The sequence below is a fragment of the Petromyzon marinus genome, chromosome 24, assembly GCF_048934315.1.
Source record: "Petromyzon marinus isolate PM22_M1 ecotype Great Lakes invasive population chromosome 24, UKy_Petmar_22M1.pri1.0, whole genome shotgun sequence".
Lineage (NCBI taxonomy): Eukaryota > Metazoa > Chordata > Hyperoartia > Petromyzontiformes > Petromyzontidae > Petromyzon > Petromyzon marinus.
In genome coordinates, this window is record NC_133690.1 from 18,356,669 (window position 1) to 18,373,655 (window position 16,987).

At 57.7% G+C, this 16,987-nt stretch overlaps 1 protein-coding gene across 11 annotated transcripts in view; it reads right to left on the bottom strand.

The window, feature by feature from the left end:
* PLEKHA7 (pleckstrin homology domain containing A7) overlaps positions 1-16,987 on the bottom strand; it is a 90,987-nt gene that overhangs the window by 21,494 nt on the left and 52,506 nt on the right. For 7 of the 11 annotated variants that reach the window (XM_076069488.1, XM_076069490.1, XM_076069489.1 and 4 more), the window contains 9 exons: positions 9,824-9,910; positions 8,057-8,150; positions 7,681-7,776; positions 7,224-7,296; positions 6,685-6,785; positions 3,046-3,212; positions 2,114-2,402; positions 769-959; positions 194-461 (listed from right to left, as the gene is read on the bottom strand). In XM_076069488.1, coding sequence (XP_075925603.1) covers positions 194-461; positions 769-959; positions 2,114-2,402; positions 3,046-3,212; positions 6,685-6,785; positions 7,224-7,296; positions 7,681-7,776; positions 8,057-8,150; positions 9,824-9,910 — 1,366 coding nt within the window. The other 4 variants (XM_076069494.1, XM_076069491.1, XM_076069499.1 and 1 more) reach the window with 4 other exon arrangements.

Here is a 16,987-nt window from a genome sequence, read left to right on the forward strand (position 1 = left end):
CCCCACAATGGTGACGGTGGTGATGATGGCGGTGGTGATGATGGCGTTTATTATGAAGGTGATGATGGTAGCGACGATGACGGTGATGGGTGTCGGGTGGACAGCAGTCATCATCACCGCAAACGAAATGCAACGGCCGCGTCGCACCCGGTAAACGAATCCATCTGTGCGGCGTGCGCGGGCGGCCTCTGACCTGGGCGTACTTGTAGTCGCCCGGCCGGGCGGCCACGTTGGCTCCGTGCCGCTGCCCCCTCCCGCCCGCCGCCGCGGGGGCGCCCCCCACGGCCCCCCGCACCGGCAGCGTGCGGGTGCTGTAGGCCGGGGCCGTCGAGGCCGGGGCGGCGGCGCCGGGGCCGGCTGCCAGGCGCGACGGGAGCGTCGGCTGGGATGGTCGGGCCTGGTCGGTCACGTCCGGCCTCACCTCCCGGCGCAGCCTCGGCATCGTCTGGGTTTGGGGGCCGCTGTGGGGGGGGGGGGGCGGGAGAGGGGGCGGTCAGGATAGAACGGAGAAGATCCGGCCGCCAACTTCCGTGGTGGCGTTGACGGTTTGTCCCTTGCGAATGGCACCACGGGATCTGTAACGTCCGCTGCGAATGGAGGAGACGGGCGTGTAGCACCCCCCGCGCTTAGAACCAGGGCGGCCGCTGGATTCGAACTGCGAACATCTGCAAACGAGCGAGAGATTCGCCGACGGTGAGGAGTCACCCGCGCAGCCGGGCGGCCGCGTCCTCTGAACTCTGAGCCCTCAAGCCTCGTCGTCGACCCTACCTCTGCCGGGCCGGGTTGGAGCCCTGGCTGTGGTTGCTCCGTGACGGACGCGACACGATGACGGGCTGGTGGGGCTGCCTGGGGTCGGGGCCACGGGGGGGGTGGGCCCCCTCGGAGGGGTAGGGACCCCGGGCCACCGTGCCGGAGACCTCGGGCCAAACGTGGGCCCTGGGACCCTCGCCGTGGCGGGGCTGCATGCGGACGCACGCGCACGCATCCACACAGGCACACACGCAGGAATAACCACGCAAGTACACGCAGGCACCGGCCGTACAAGCACACACCTACGGGTACTTGATAGGATTCAGAGGCAGGCCATCAGGATGACGAGCGCTCGCTGGTTCAGCCACCCGCTCACTGACGGGCAGTCATTTCCTTTCCGCTCTTCTCTTGCTACAACCGCCCTGGTCATCGTTCACTAAACTTTACTGATTCTGCATCGTCTCATCCACCACCACACTGCAGATGGATGTTGAACTTGTTTTGCACCGAACGTAGCCAACCGTGCTCATCGGAGGTGCAATTAGCACGGTTGGCTAATCAGATCATAAAAATACACTCAACACCCACCCACCCCTTCACTCACCCACTCACCCCCTCACCCACCCACTCACCACCCTGCTGGACTCCTCACTCCGCTTTCTGCTTCTTCCCCTGCACCGCTCCCCTCCTCCCATCGTCACCATCGTTCATGTTCCCCCAAGCCCTCACAATGATAACCTCACTCGATCAAGAAACGTGTCCAGAACTCGAATCCATTATCTATTGCCACAACCACTCTGATCGTCCTCTGACAGGGGGTGCCGTACCCTGCCTTACCAGGAGAAGGCAGTACAGCAAATTGGATTAATCAACAGCTGTTGAATCTGTATGAGATAGATTTCTCTGGGTACTCCAGTTCCCTCCTACCTGTAAACATTAATTCATTGGCCAACAACACCTTCATAATATATATATAAGACTGTAAAGCTTCGGCAATTGTTGCTACTGCCAACTCAGGCTACTGTGAGAGTCCGAGCCAGAGGGGACGAGAAAGGCCTTGAGCCTAGACTTGGAACAGGGGCTGCTCGTTGGCCGCCGATCCCAACTGCTCTCTCGCCCGCTCACCTGCACGCTCGCTCGCCCGATCAACCGCACGCTCACCCTCTCGCCCGCACGCTCGCACGCTCGCCCATTCACCCGCACGCTCGCTCGCTCGCCCGCTCACCCGCACGCTCACCCTCTCGCCCACACGCTCGTTCGCCCGCTCGCTCGCTTGCCCGCTCACCCGCACGCTCTCTCGCTCACTCGCTCGCTTGCTCACTCACCCACCCGCTCTCCCGCACGCTCTCCCGCCTGCTCTCACCTGCGCCACCATCACCCTGGCATCGCCGCCACCGCCACCGCCGCCGTCGCTGTCCGAGAGCCGCGGCTCCCTGCGGCCCCCCCCACCGCCCCCGGCCCCCGGCCCCGCCGCGGGGGCCCCCCCACCCCCGTTGGAGCGCGGCGCCCTGCGGGGGCTGCGCGGGCCCTCCCCCCGGCCCGCGCCCCCCCCGCTCGCGCCCCCCAGCCCGTGGTGGTCCCCCCTCCCGTTGCGCGCCGGCTCCTCGTGGCGAAGGCGCTCCGCGTGGTGGTTGGGGCCGCCCTGGCCGTTCCTGCGTGGGTGGAGCGGCGTGCGTCGCGACATGCTCGCCGTGGTGCCGGCGGTTGGGGACGGCGTGGGTGGTGTTGGCGGCGGTGGCGTGGGTGGTGATGGTGTGGGCCTTGGTGGTGTGTGCACATACCCTTCACGGGTGCGGCGGCGCTCACGGTACTTGTTCAAGGCTACCGGGGGGATCTTTGTCTTTGTGGCAGTGGGTCGGGGTGCTGTGGGTAACGTCGGGTGGTGGGTGAGTTGGGGGGTTGACTCGGCCCATCATCCATCCATCCCTCCAGGGTCCATAAAACGACTGCCATTGTGTGGGGAACTCAACGATGGGGTTGTCCTATGGATATACACATCCCCGGCATAGGAATGTGGCTCTACGGGGCTGTGAACAGGAGATGAGCACCGGTGCCTCGATGCTCAGTTGAGTCGGAATGATCGCTCCCACTCGGGCTGCGTCGGGTTTGTGCAACAAACTATATTCGCGTCATCGTCATCATCATTCTCATCACTGTCACCATCGTCATCGTCGTCGTCGTTGTTGTCATCATCATCATCGTCGTCATCATCATCATCATCCCCGTCGTCATAATCATCATCACCGTCGTCATCGTCACACCGTCTCGCGAGGCACGACGACCAGTGTCTCTCACCGGCGTGGCTGAGACAGCGCGGTGTGCCCCAGCGCCGCCATCCAGTCGTCGGCATCCCTCTGGCTCTCCGCCGCCAGGAAGTACGTCCGCCTGCCCGTCTGCTGCGCCTGATAGTGCATCACAAAGTCGCGGCTGTAGTAGTAGGCACGCTGGCCCGTGGGGCTCATCTGGGGGGGGGGGGGGGGGGGGGGGAGATTAACGGCGTCACACGTGGAGACGTCATTCCCACGCACACGGCCAAAGCGTAATTCTCATGAACAATTTTTTTGTTAAAATAATTCATTACTTTTGTTATAATCAGGGATTCATGTTTGTAGGGTCGCTGTGTAGATTAGCGTAGGTGGCACGTGACTATAATCAGTAGCCGAAGTCGCATCGGGAAGTATACTTGACGTGGCTTGCCGGATTATATTAATATCCCCGGTTATAATCAGAGTCGTAGCAATGATAGCAGCAGCAGCGGCTCTGTAGCCGGGCCAGTGGTGTCACGGCCAGCGTATGTGAGTTTCACTTCCACTTGGCAGCCAACTCCCAAGAGAGTTGGATAACATTTAGTACCACGTTGTGCGAGTGAAAGTCCACGGGCGGGTTTATCGTACGAATGAATATCCCTCCGCCAAATGAAAGTGGAAACACTCTAAAGTCGTTTGGCCAAATCCTCTCCCGTGAGCGTCTCTGCACGTATCAGGAAACCGGGGAGCCCGGAGAAGCCCCGGCACCACGCGCACCGACGGGGATACTTGCTGTACTGCCCGCTGTCGGCATCATCGGCCGTCGGGTGTGAAGAAGTTCGTGTGTCGCACGGCCTCCCATCTCGGAGTGATCCACCAACCCCGGACGGCAGCAGGCAATGGCTACCCCTAACGGCATGAGTGATTCTCATCCCTGTGTCGCTGCTGCTGTTATCATCATCATCATTATCATTGCCATCAATCGTCATCATTGCGAGCGCGAGCGGAGCGATCGCGACCTCGGCCCTCGTCGTGCACGATCCCCGGGCGGAGGAGGCTACAGTGTCCAGCCCTGGGTTTTGTCTCAGGCGGACTCACTGGTTGTGTCACTGAGATGCGATGGCAGTGGATTCAGCATCATCATCAGCAGCGGTAGCAGCAGCACAGCACCAACACAATACTAATTGTGACCTCCAACCACACAACTATCGTGGTGACCGTCACATCGTGGAAGGCAATACCGTGGCCAATCCGATACACAGAGTGAGACTAGGAAACCCGCCTGGAGCTTGTAGCCTCCTCAACCTCTCCAATAACAACAACGTTGAGCGACGATCAGAGACATCACGTGGACACCCACTGTCCCACCGCACCACCACCACCAGCTACCACCACCCAGGTTCCCCACCACCAACACGACAACCCTCGGCTCCCCACACGAACCAAGCGCATGCAATCACGGCACCCAACGGAAATCACCCAACGCACACGCGTGTGCAAACGTAACGTGGCAACACGCAGGCGCGGAACCACACGCGTGTGCGCAAGCACGGCAACTCCCAAGCGTGGGGTGAAGCAGAAACCACCAGGCCCAAGCACCGGAAGCGCCGCGGTCGATACATCGATGATTTTTTGCCACGGGGCGCGCTCGTGTTTGAATGGCCGTCGATTGATTCGCGAGGGGCATTTCCTTGCAGCGAGGTTGCTTCGTCACACTCGCGATGGTTTTGTTTTAAAACGGGGAAGGCGTCGGGGGTCAGAGGACCCACTGACCTCGAGCGGGCAGGCGCACGCGAACACGCCCGCCCGGGCCACTCCCGTCACCACCAACGCTGACGCGTGGGGCTGCTGTTTCCCTCCTGGGCCAAGAAAATGTTCTCCCTCCAGTGCCCGATTAGTGCCGCTAGGATGCGAGGGGGGGGGGGGGGTCGACTCAGCCCATCATCCTTCCTTCCTCTTGGGTCGATAAAATTAGCACCACTTTGTTGGCAAGTCAACAGTGCCATACTGGCAATGTAAACGGAGGATAAGCCGGAAGGATGCGGACTTCGCGTGACTGGCGGAACGGCCGCCACCATCGGCGAGTGTGACGTAGCGACGGCGATGGACGTGCGGATGGGAGGATGGGGGGATGACGATGGTGATGGGGGTTGCATCTGCAGCCCGGGCGTTACCTATGGCCCCACGGAGACTCCGTGGCGGCACTCACACAGCCACAGACAGCCGGGGTCGACGGCTCGGCAAAGGAGTGCAGGACCGCCCGAGGAACACACGCGCACACACACGCATACATGCACACGCGCACATATATGCACACACACGTACACATGTGTATTGCCATCGCGGATGTCACTGTGTAATGCCGGCTCTAGAGAGGCACGGCGTGCGGTGTGGCGACATCGCGGGCACCACGTGGATGTGGGTGCAGTACCGGCCCTAGAAGGGCATGGTGAGCGCTGACCGACAGTGCTGAGTGGCACCACGTGGCTCTGCGTGCAGTGCCGACCCCTACAGGATAGGGTGTGAGAGTGCCGGCCATGGGAATGGGGTTACCAAGGGCCGTGGCACTCTGGTTGACCCTGGAGGACACGTGACCGGTAAAGTCTACACAGGAGCCCCAGGTGGGGGGGGGGGGGGGGCGGTCACGTGACAGGGACGAGAACCGGCTAGAGGGTTCTAGAAGGTGGTCGTAGCTAAGGGCGGAACCAGCCCCGCCACGGAGGATATAAGCAGGGTCCCCGAGCGGGATCGGCTGCTGTTGTTCATCCTGAAGAATCTACGTCCTACAAGAGTCACCAACACGTGGACCGGGACCCAGGCTGGGGTCCGGTCCGTCGTAGTTAACTCCAGTGTAGTTAGAGTAGTTAGCCTGGTGGTCCACCACCATAGGTTGTTAATGTGTTAAGGGGTAGTACCCCGTGTGTTGGTTATAATAAATGTGTTGCCTCCAACAAGTGCATCTGCGACTCAGTTGAACCCACTCCACATGTACATACACACATGCTCATACACACACACACACGCGCTGATACACACACACATACACACACACGTGCTCGCACATACACACTCACGGACATACATACGTGCTCATACACACGCGCTCACACATACATGCACTCGTACATACATACGCACACACGCACGCTCATGACAAACAAATCGCCCACCGATGGTAGAACAATTTGAATCAAGAGAAAACAAAGGCTATGTGCGGTGCATTCGTGTGCATGAGCGTGTGTGCGTGTGTGTGTGCCGACGTGTGCATGAGCGTGTGCGCGTGTGTGTGTGTGTACTGTGTAACATGTCTAGAATGTAACCTTGTGCCTGCATGGGGAGTAGTGGTGCAGAGGTTAGCCACCAGAGTTCTATTCCCGCTCACAGCCACCAACGCCAATGACGATTATCTGAACTGGTCCTGGGCTTCCTCAAAGGAGTACCTGATGCGATGTGTAAACATCGCCACTGGGAAGACAAAGGCGGCCGGGCGTGGTGTTGGCCACCCTCCCCTTCGTGTGCCGTGCCGGCTTTCATTGGTGCCACTCGCTCACAGCACTTGCCCCAACAGTCTATTAAGGCTACACGAGGGATCTTTGACTTTGTGAGCAGAGGTGGGGGGGGGGCGTCTCTAAGCGGAACGGGGGGCTCCCCCACCCTGCCCCCCGCACCGAGCCCGAGGATGGCTCACCTTGAAGGCATACTTCCTCGTCACGTTGTCCGGGAGCTCCACGGGGGAGATCTCGTAGCTGGGCAGGAGAATGCTGCCCTGGAGCTGCTCCTCTTTGCTGTCTGTGCGTGGGGAGAGCATGGGGAGAGGAGGAGGAAGAGTGGATGGGGGGGGGGGAGGAGACAAAAGGAGGAGGAGGTGCAGGAAAAAAGAAGAGGGGGAGGGATGAGGAGGTGAGAGTTGCATCGTTTCCATGAGCACGTGAATATAGCAGGGCCTGGTCACTCATCGTCAAACTCCCTCCCTCCCAGTGTCGCCACTGAGATACAGAGGTCGTGGCATGGGAAGACGATCTAAAGATACTGGAAGAGTGGAGAACTGCATGTCGTGCACATTATCATCAAACGGGTCAGCGGGCGACAAGGAGGGCGCCAGCGAGCAACAAGGAGGGCAATAGTGAGGGACTAGGAGGGCGATGAGGAGAGCGATAGCGGACGATGAAGAGGGCGTTAGTGGGCCATGGGACAGTGGGGGATTGTGCGGTGGCTGGCACTTGCTACCTTTGTAGTAGAAGAGGCAAAGGTCAGATAGCACGAACCATCGCCTCTTCCACAACTTCATGCCGGCGCTGTCCTGCAAGACAAAGCAAAGATCCCCCGTGTAGCCTTAACAGACTTTTCGGGGCAAGTGCTGTTAGCGAGCAGCAGCACCTGTGAAGGACAGCACGGCACAAGAAGTGAATGGGTGGCCAGCACCACGCCCGGTCGCCTTTGTGTCTCCCCGGTGCTGATGTTCCCACAATGCACCAGGTACTCATTTAAGGCTAAGTCGACCTAACGAAGGGGGGTCCAGTTCCGGTTTGAACATCCATCAGCGATGTTGATCATGAGCGGGATTCAGACTTGGATCACCGGGGTTTGAGAAGCGCGGTGCGCTAACCGCTGCACCACAGTGCCGACGCTCCCAGTGGCCCACACGGCCCACGAGAGACGGGGAGTGCGGGAGGGTGCCACTCACCTGCTTGAAGAGCCACCCATACTTCACCACAGCAGCCTTGGGGTTTCTCGCTATCACGGCGGAGCCCTTCCCAAAGGGCTGGGCCTTCTTGGAGATCTGGGAGAAGAAAGGGGGCGGGAGTGGAGAAAAAGTCTTGTGACTCTCATCTCAATGTGAGGACGAATCGAGTGACGAGGCAATACAGGTGATGGCGGTGGTGATGATGTTGATGATTGTGATGATAATGTGATCGTGGTGGTGATCTTGATGGTGGTGCTGATGGTAGACGGTAGTGGTGATGTCGGTGGTGTGGTGGCGTGTGGTGGTGGTGGTGATGGCGGGGAAGGTGATGGCGGTGGTGGTGGTGATGATGGTGGAAGTGGTGTTGTGCTCTCACCGTGCTGGTGGTGTGGGTGGTGGTGGTGAGCGTTGTGTTCGTGGTGTCGCTGACCAAACTTCCCGGCCGCTCCCCTCCCCTCTCTTCGTATGGCCTACACAAAGACAAAGATCCTCCGTATAGCCTGAACACACTTTTTGGGCAAGTGCCACCAGTGAAAACCTCCAAAGGCCGACACGGCACACAAGGAGGGGGGGGGGGGTGGTGGCCAGCACCACGCCCGACCACCTTTGTCTCCCCAGTGCTGATGTTTTTGCACATCGCACTAGGTACTCATTTTAGTCAACCTAGGCCCAGGACTGGTTCAGATAATTCGTCACTGATGTTGGCCGTGGACAGGAATCGAACTCAGGTACCGGGTGCGTAGCGCAGTGCGTTAAGCCCTGTGCTGCTGATACACCCACACAAACACGCACGCACATACACACGTGTACCTGAGATCCACTCTCACACAAAGATCAAACACAAAAATCCCCCGTATAGCTTTAACAAAAATGTAGGGGCAAGTGTTGTTAGCGAGCACCTATAAAGACCGGCACGGCACACGAGGGGGTGGGTGGCCAACACCACGCCCGGCCGCCTTTGTCTCCCTAGTGACGATGTTTACACACCGCGCCAGGTACTCATTTCAGGCTGAGTCGACCTCGGGGAGGCCCAGTACCGGTTCAGATAATCGTCACTGGTGTTGGCCGTGAGTAGGAATCAAACTCGGGTCGCCAGGTTCGTAGGTAGTGCAGCGCGCTAACCGCTACACGACCGCTCCTCACTCTCACACACACAGGCGTACCTGAGACCCACTCACACACTCACACACACACACAGGCGTACCTGAGACACACTCGCACACTCACGCACGCACACACACATGCACACAGGCGTCAGTGTTCCAGCGCGCGTTCCCCAGGTATCAGTTTCTGCGGCCCGGCCAGAGCTTTCAGCGCGAGCAACAATGGGCGATTTGTGGGGGTCTCGTTACGCAAAGCATTCCCCCCACTCCGCGTCAGGGAGCGCGAGAGAGAGTGACAGAGAGAGACTCAGAGAGAGTGACACAGAGAGACTCAGAGAGAGACTCAGAGAGACTCAGAGAGACTCAGAGAGAGACAGAGAGAGTGATAGAGAGAGACTCAGAGAGACACAGAGAGAGTGACAGAGAGAGACACAGAGAGAGACACAGAGAGAGACACAGAGAGAGTGACAGAGAGAGAGACAGAGAGAGTGACAGAGAGAGACTCAGAGAGTGACAGGGAGAGACTCAGAGAGACACAGAGAGAGTGACAGAGAGAGACACAGAGAGATACAGAGAGAGACAGAGAGAGAGACACAGAGAGAGTGACAGAGAGACTCAGAGAGACTCAGAGAGACACAGAGAGACACAGAGAGAGACTCAGAGAGAGACACAGAGAGAGTGACAGGCAGAAAGACAGATAATCAGAATCTTGATTTAAACTGCGGGAAGAATTTGATGAGCTATGAAGCTCTTTTTCACAGATGTCCAGTAGGGGCGTGTCAGCAAGTTACAACAACACAGAGAGACAGGCACAGAGAGAGAGAGAGATTATTATAATGAGTATGGTGATGATTATGATGATTCTTGACTTAAAGCTTTCGTGACTGCAGGAATTCATATTCTTGGGTCTTTCGGTGAAGTCACGTAGATAGAACAATAAAATATTGTTCTATCTCATAATATGATTATGATGATGATGGAGATGATGGCGCTGGTGATGGTGCTGCTGATGATGATGGTGAGTGATGGTGGCGACGTACATGGTGTCGTTGAGGAGGAATCCCGCGTTCTCCTCCGCCGCGTGCCCAGTCTCCGGGTGGAAGAACGTGGTCACACGCTCATTGTGGCTGTCGCACACGTAGCAGACACACGCAGCAGAGACACGCAGACACGTGAGTATACACAGAGACACACAGATACAGAGAAACGGAGACACGTGAGTAAACACACAGACGGAGACACACAGGCACAGAGACACCGGAACACGTGAGAATGCACAGAGACCAGTTTCGGCAGCAAGTTAGACATCTCCCGGACACTGCTGGGAGGCCACACAGCGTCCACCACTCCTCCAACTGATGAGGCCTCACGCCGCCAGCAGCACGCCACGAGTGACCGAGCCTCACTCGCCCAACCACTCGCTCGCCCACTCACCCACACACCTACTCACTCGCCCAACCACTCACTCACGCACTCACCCACACACCAACTCACTCGCCCAACCACTCGCTCACCCACACATCTACTCACCTACTCACTCGCCCGACCACTCGCTCGCCCACTCACCCACACACCTACTCACTCGCCCAACCACTCGCTCGCCCACTCACCCACACACCAACTCACTCGCCCAACCACTCGCTCGCCCACTCACCCACACACCTACTCACTCGCCCAACCACTCACTCACGCACTCACCCACACACCAACTCACTCGCCCAACCACTCGCTCACCCACACATCTACTCACCTACTCACTCGCCCGACCACTCGCTCGCCCACTCACCCACACACCTACTCACTCGCCCAACCACTCGCTCGCCCACTCACCCACACACCAACTCACTCGCCCAACCACTCGCTCGCCCACTCACCCACACACCTACTCACTCGCCCAACCACTCACTCACGCACTCACCCACACACCTACTCACTCGCCCAACCACTCACTCACCCACTCACCCACACACCTACTCACTCGCCCAACCACTCACTCACGCACTCACCCACACACCTACTCACTCGCCCAACCACTCACTCACGCACTCACCCACACACCTACTCACTCGCCCAACCACTCACTCACGCACTCACCCACACACCTACTCACTCGCCCAACCACTCACTCACGCACTCACCCACACACCTACTCACTCGCCCAACCACTCACTCACGCACTCACCCACACACCTACTCACTCGCCCAACCACTCACTCACGCACTCACCCACACACCTACTCACTCGCCCAACCACTCACTCACGCACTCACCCACACACCTACTCACTCGCCCAACCACTCACTCACGCACTCACCCACACACCTACTCACTCGCCCAACCACTCACTCACGCACTCACCCACACACCTACTCACTCGCGCTCTCAGTCGCTTCCTCCCTCGCTCCACCGCTCAATAGCTTGGACGGACGAATGCCAACCGCCCTGGCTCTCTCTCTCACTCGCTCGCTCGCTCCCTCCCTGTCATTCACTCGCACACTCCCTTGCCACCCTTACTCACACTCCGACCCGACACTAATGAACTCGCGCGCACGACCACTCACTCACTGTCTCCCTCACGAACTCGCTCGACCGCCTCTCACTCCCATCACCACCCTCCGTCATCCACCACTCAGCCCCGGCGCCGATAAACTCAGGTGCACGATCACTCGCTCGCTCTCTCTTTCTCTCTCTCTCTCTCTCCCGCTCTCTCTCACCCCCTCGCTCCCCCATCTCACCCCACCGCCCCTGCCACCCCCATCTCACCCTCTCCCCCCGTCACCATCCTCTATCACCCCCGCTCAGCCCCGGCACCGGTGAGCTGGCCGTCTCGCTCGGTGACAAATCCTCCGCGTGAATAATTGAGACGGCGGGAGGCTCGCCACCCGATCCCGAACGAGCGGCTAAACGGGCGCGACCGCCGCGGCGCGGTGGTGGCACCGTGGTGGTGGCACTGCGGTGGTGGTGGCACCGCGGTGGTGGCACTGCGGTGGTGCCACTACCGTGGTGGTGGTGGTGGTGGCACCACCGCGGTAGTAGCACCGCGGTGGTGGCACTACCCTGCACACTCCACCCTGCACAGTCCACCCTGCACAGTCCACCATGCACCCTGCACCTTACTCATGCTACCGTGCGTGCTGCACGAAGTGTCATTACGTGTGTGGTCGTTTGGGTTGAATTCCCGGGAAGACCCGGCCCGACCGGCCCTGTGCCAACCCCGCGGGGAGACGCACGTCACACACAAAGACAAAGATCCCCCGCGTAGTCTTCAACAGACTGGTGGGACAAGTGCTGTTAGCGAGCAACCAATGAGGTGCTGGGGTGGTGGTAGTGGTTAGCACCACGCTCGGCCGCCTTTGTTTCCCGAGGGTTGATGTTTACACATCGTACTAGATACTCCTTAAAGGCTGAGTTGACCTCGGGGGGGACCAGTACACGTTCAGATATGACCACTGATGTTATCCATAGCCGGGATTTTGGCTCTGGTAGCTGGGTTCGAACCGAAGCACACTAACCACTGTGCCACCTCTCACCCTACACACGCATATGCTCAGACACATACATACATCAGCTAGCACTGCAGTTCGCAACTAAGTGGTGGTGACATCCCTACGGCGCTTGTGCCTGGCTAGGTGAAACTTTGAGGCCACGTGAAGAGTCGGAAGGCTTGCTGACAGGAGGTCATGGAACAGACTCAAGTGCCAAGCGTTGACTGAGATGGCTGGAAGATGAACCAACTGTGCTCCCCACTGTGCCAACTTTTTACGTTTTAGCCACCCGGCGCTCCGCTCGTTGTTGTGAGAGTCGCTCCTCTGCCCTCCGTTGTTGCTGGAGGGCGACTGCCTCCAACTGCCCAGTAGCGTCCTTCACTAACTTCCTCTAAAAAGGCCGATCTTGACACCACTGGTACCGGTCATCGGCAAGTCTAATCAGCACCTCATCCTCCTGTACCGCATCAGTCTATCTCTTCTCTAGCCCGTGCCGCGTTCGTATAACCCCCCTCTATCCGGCCAAACGGAAACGTCTTAGGCATGCGGTGGCTGGGCATGCGGGCTCCATGGCCCAGCCAACGCAGCTCACTGATAATGGGACTGTGTCCAGATCTCTCAAAGATCCTCACACAATCCCGTCTGGTTAAACCCAGGATGCATCGTAGCCAGGCCAGCCTGGACGTTTAAAACGTGAGCAGATGTTAATTTAAAGGGCTCCAAATTTTGCAAGCATGGAAAGGGAGGGCCACATAACTGTGGCCAAGAAACCCCGCATGATAGTTTGAAGTAACCGGTCAGGTGGCTTCCACGCAGCGTTACGCAGCTTATGAAAAGATGATATCGCTCCACTGATTCCGAGTGCTGCCAAACCAGTGCTGGTCGTAAGCGTACCCGAGACCCAGGTACCGCATAACCACATGCATACAGAGGGAAGACACACACGTATCCGCGCAGAGGTAGAGAGGTGAGAGACACAGGCAGAGGCAGAGGAAAGACGTACACACAAACACGCTGAGACATGAAGACAAAGGTTTTACCATTTTTGGCAATAAAACAGGTAATTAGATGTTCAAACACCAACTAGAAACCTTTTGCAAGGAATAAAAAGGGTATCTATTTGTTATTTGGACATCTTAACACCTTTTTTCATTGCCAAAAAGGGTCAAACCTATTTATACCTTGATTCTGACAAAAAAAAATGTGAGAAATACAAAGATCTCCCTGAACAGACTTGTGGGGAAAATTCCTTTGGCGAGCACTAATGAAGGCCGGCACGGCACACTTGGGGGTGTGTGGCCAGCACCACGCTTGGCCCCCTTTGTCTCCCAAGCGGCGATGTTTACACAGCGCCTCAGGTACTTATTTGAGGCTGAGTCGACCTAGGGGAGGCCCAGAACCGGTTCAGACCGTGAGAAGCAGGAATTGAAACTCGGGTCGGCCGGGTTCGTCGCGCAAATGCGCCACCGCTCCCCACAAATACACACAAAGACAAAGGTCCCCCGTAAAGCCTGAATAGGCTGTTGGGGCAAGTGCTGTAAGCAAGCACCTACGGTACACGGGCGGGGGGGGGGCAGCACCACGCCAGGCCGCCTCTGTCTCCCCAGTGGCGATGTTTACACACCGCACCAGGTACTCTTTGAGGATGAGTCGACCTAGGGGAGGCCCAGGACTGTTTCAGATATTCGTCACTGGTGCTGGCCGTGAGCCCGAATCGAACTCGGGTTGTCAGGTTCGTAGCGCAGCGCGCTAACCACTCCCCAACACACAGACACACGCACAGACACACGCACGCACAAACACACGCACGGACCCAGACAGAACCACACTGGTGAGCTCGCAACCCGCCCAACCGGTTTCACGAGGCAACACAAACACAGAGAGAAGCACACACGCGCGCACACACCGGCCACCACTACACTCCCACCGCCATCTACACTCCATCATCACATCCTCACCATCACATACCCATCGTCACATCCGCACCATCGCATCCTCATCGTTACATCCACATCTTTATATCCACATCATCGCATCCTCGTCATGACGTCATCACATCTCCATCATCAGCATCATCCACTTATCCAGATGTTCAACTGAAACACACTCGCACAACATTCACGCAACTCTGTGTGCTGACCGTAAAGCTGCTGAATGGGGATTCTCCACGCGGCAACAGGCAGCGCAGCGCCGCGGGTCACAGTGACACCTCCTGCGACCCCAGCAGGTCTCCCCCCAGTTTACACAATCCGCTCCCCGTGTCGAGACACCAACAACGACGAAGTGGCGGTGACATCACCACGGCGCTTTGTGCCAGGCTAGGTGCACTTTGAGCCCACGTGAAGTGTCACGGGACAGAGCCACGTGTCATGGGTCGGCTGACTGAGCTCCCCACTGCGCAAACTCGCTGCGTTTTAGTCGCTCTGTTCGTTGTTGTGAGGAGCACCGCTCCTCTGCCCTCCCCCACAGTAGGAGGATGGTGTTGAGACACCACACCCTCCATTATTGCCAAACACAACACAAACAGAATCCACTGACCAAATATTTAACGCAGTCGACTCTCAAATAAGCATCAAATAAGCATCGTTTACAGAGAGCGCCAGGGAGTTGGTGGTTAGGAGGAGAGAGCATAGGGATGAGGGTCCAGGGACCCCAATGGATGTGAGTCTCGCGATTCATTCACTCGGACGCCTGTACAGCAACGGACACGAACTAACTCAAGAGGCGAAGACACGCGCGTGTCTGTCTACTCTGCCCACAGACGCGTGTGCGTGTGCGTGTTTCTTTGTCTTGGTCCTGTGTCCTGTGCGTGCGTATGTGTGCTGTGTGAGAGTCTGCGTGTGAGAGAGTCTGCGTGAGTCTGTGTGTATGTGAGTCTGTAACAACGATGCCTGAACACGACCTTTATGATACTGCTATGACGCACTCACACACAAACACACACTCAGATCCCCAGTATAGCCTTAAAAGACTGTAGGGGCAAGTGCTGCTAGCGAGCACCTATGAAGGCCGAGGGGGTGGGTGGCCAGCACCACGCCCGACCGCCTTTGTCTCCCTAGTGGCAATGTTTACACTCCGCACCAGGTACTCATTTGAGGCTGAGTCGACCTAGGGGAGGCCCGGGACCGGTTCAGATAATCGTCACTGGTGTTGGCCGTGAGCGGGAATCGAACCCGGGTCGCCAGGTTCATAGCTACACTATCGCTCCCCACGCATATACATACACACATACACACACAAACACGCTCATACATACACACATACACACAAACAAACACACGCTCATACATACACACATACACACACAAACACACTCCTACATACACACATACATGCACACACATACACACTCGTATACACACACACATACATACACACATACATGCACACACATATACACTCGTATACACACACATGCTCATAGATACACACAGATACACAGAAACACAGAACCACAAACGCACGTTCAAGAAAACAAGAACAACGATCTCTCCCATGCCCTGACACAACACGAGCTGCTGCTGCTGCTGCATTGGTAGCGGGGCACACGCAGCTGAGTCGCCACGTGCCGCGTCAGCCACCCGGTGTGGCCTTACACTCAAACATATATGTATACAGTACTGCGATAGGCGACGTTTCGGGCAATGGCCCTTCTTCACGACGCTACGAAGGGGAGTGGTGTGGTCACCGCACACCATGCCCCGCCGCCTTTGTCTCCCCCAACCCATTCTCACCCCCAACCACTCTCACACTCACCACTCACTCACACTCACCATTCACACTCTCACTCACTACTCACACACACTCACCACTCACACACACTCACCACTCACTCACACTCACCACTCACACACACTCACCACTCACACACACTCACCACTCACACACACTCAACACTCACACACACCACTCTTACTCACTCACCACTCACACACACTCACCACTCACACACACTCACCACTCTCACTCACTCACCACTCACACACACTCACCACTCTCACTCACTCACCACTCACACACACTCACCACTCTCACTCACTCATCACTCACACACACTCACCACTCACACACACTCACCACTCAAACTCACTCACTCACGAACCTGTTCACCAACAGCCGCTGACGCTCCTCTCATTCCAAGCATTCGCTGCGAGTAGTCACGGCTCTTCGTATCGAGTGGTCACGACTCTCCGTGCCCAGTAAATGTGTCGAGTATCGACTCAGGAAACGATCAGCTCAGGACCGCGCGCCCCGAGAGCGCGGCTGTGCCGAGTGACTCTCGCTACCGTCACTGACTCGGGCTGCCCAGAGCGATGGAAGTCCCCGTCCCTCCCGCTCCCTCCTCCCCCTCCGTGGGTGGGAAGGGGGAGGGGAGAGGGAGGCAAGGGGCGGATGATGCTGCTGATACTTCTATTGTGACAAGTCATTGTTCGGCTTCTTCATTCATCTGGGGCTGCTGCTGCTACTGGTGCTGTTGCCTTTACTGATACGGCTGCGCATCCCGATGTTTAACACCCTTACTGCTGCTCTTACTGATGCAGATGACGCTTACTCGTACACACACGGCTGGTGATGGGTGGGGGGGGGCGAGTGATGGGGGTTGGTCGGGCGGTGATGGGGAGGGTGATGGGGAGGGTGATGGAGGTCGTTGTTATTGGGTGGGGGTGAGTGATGGGTGGTAACCGGGGTGATGGAGGAGAGAAGAGTGATGGAGTAGGG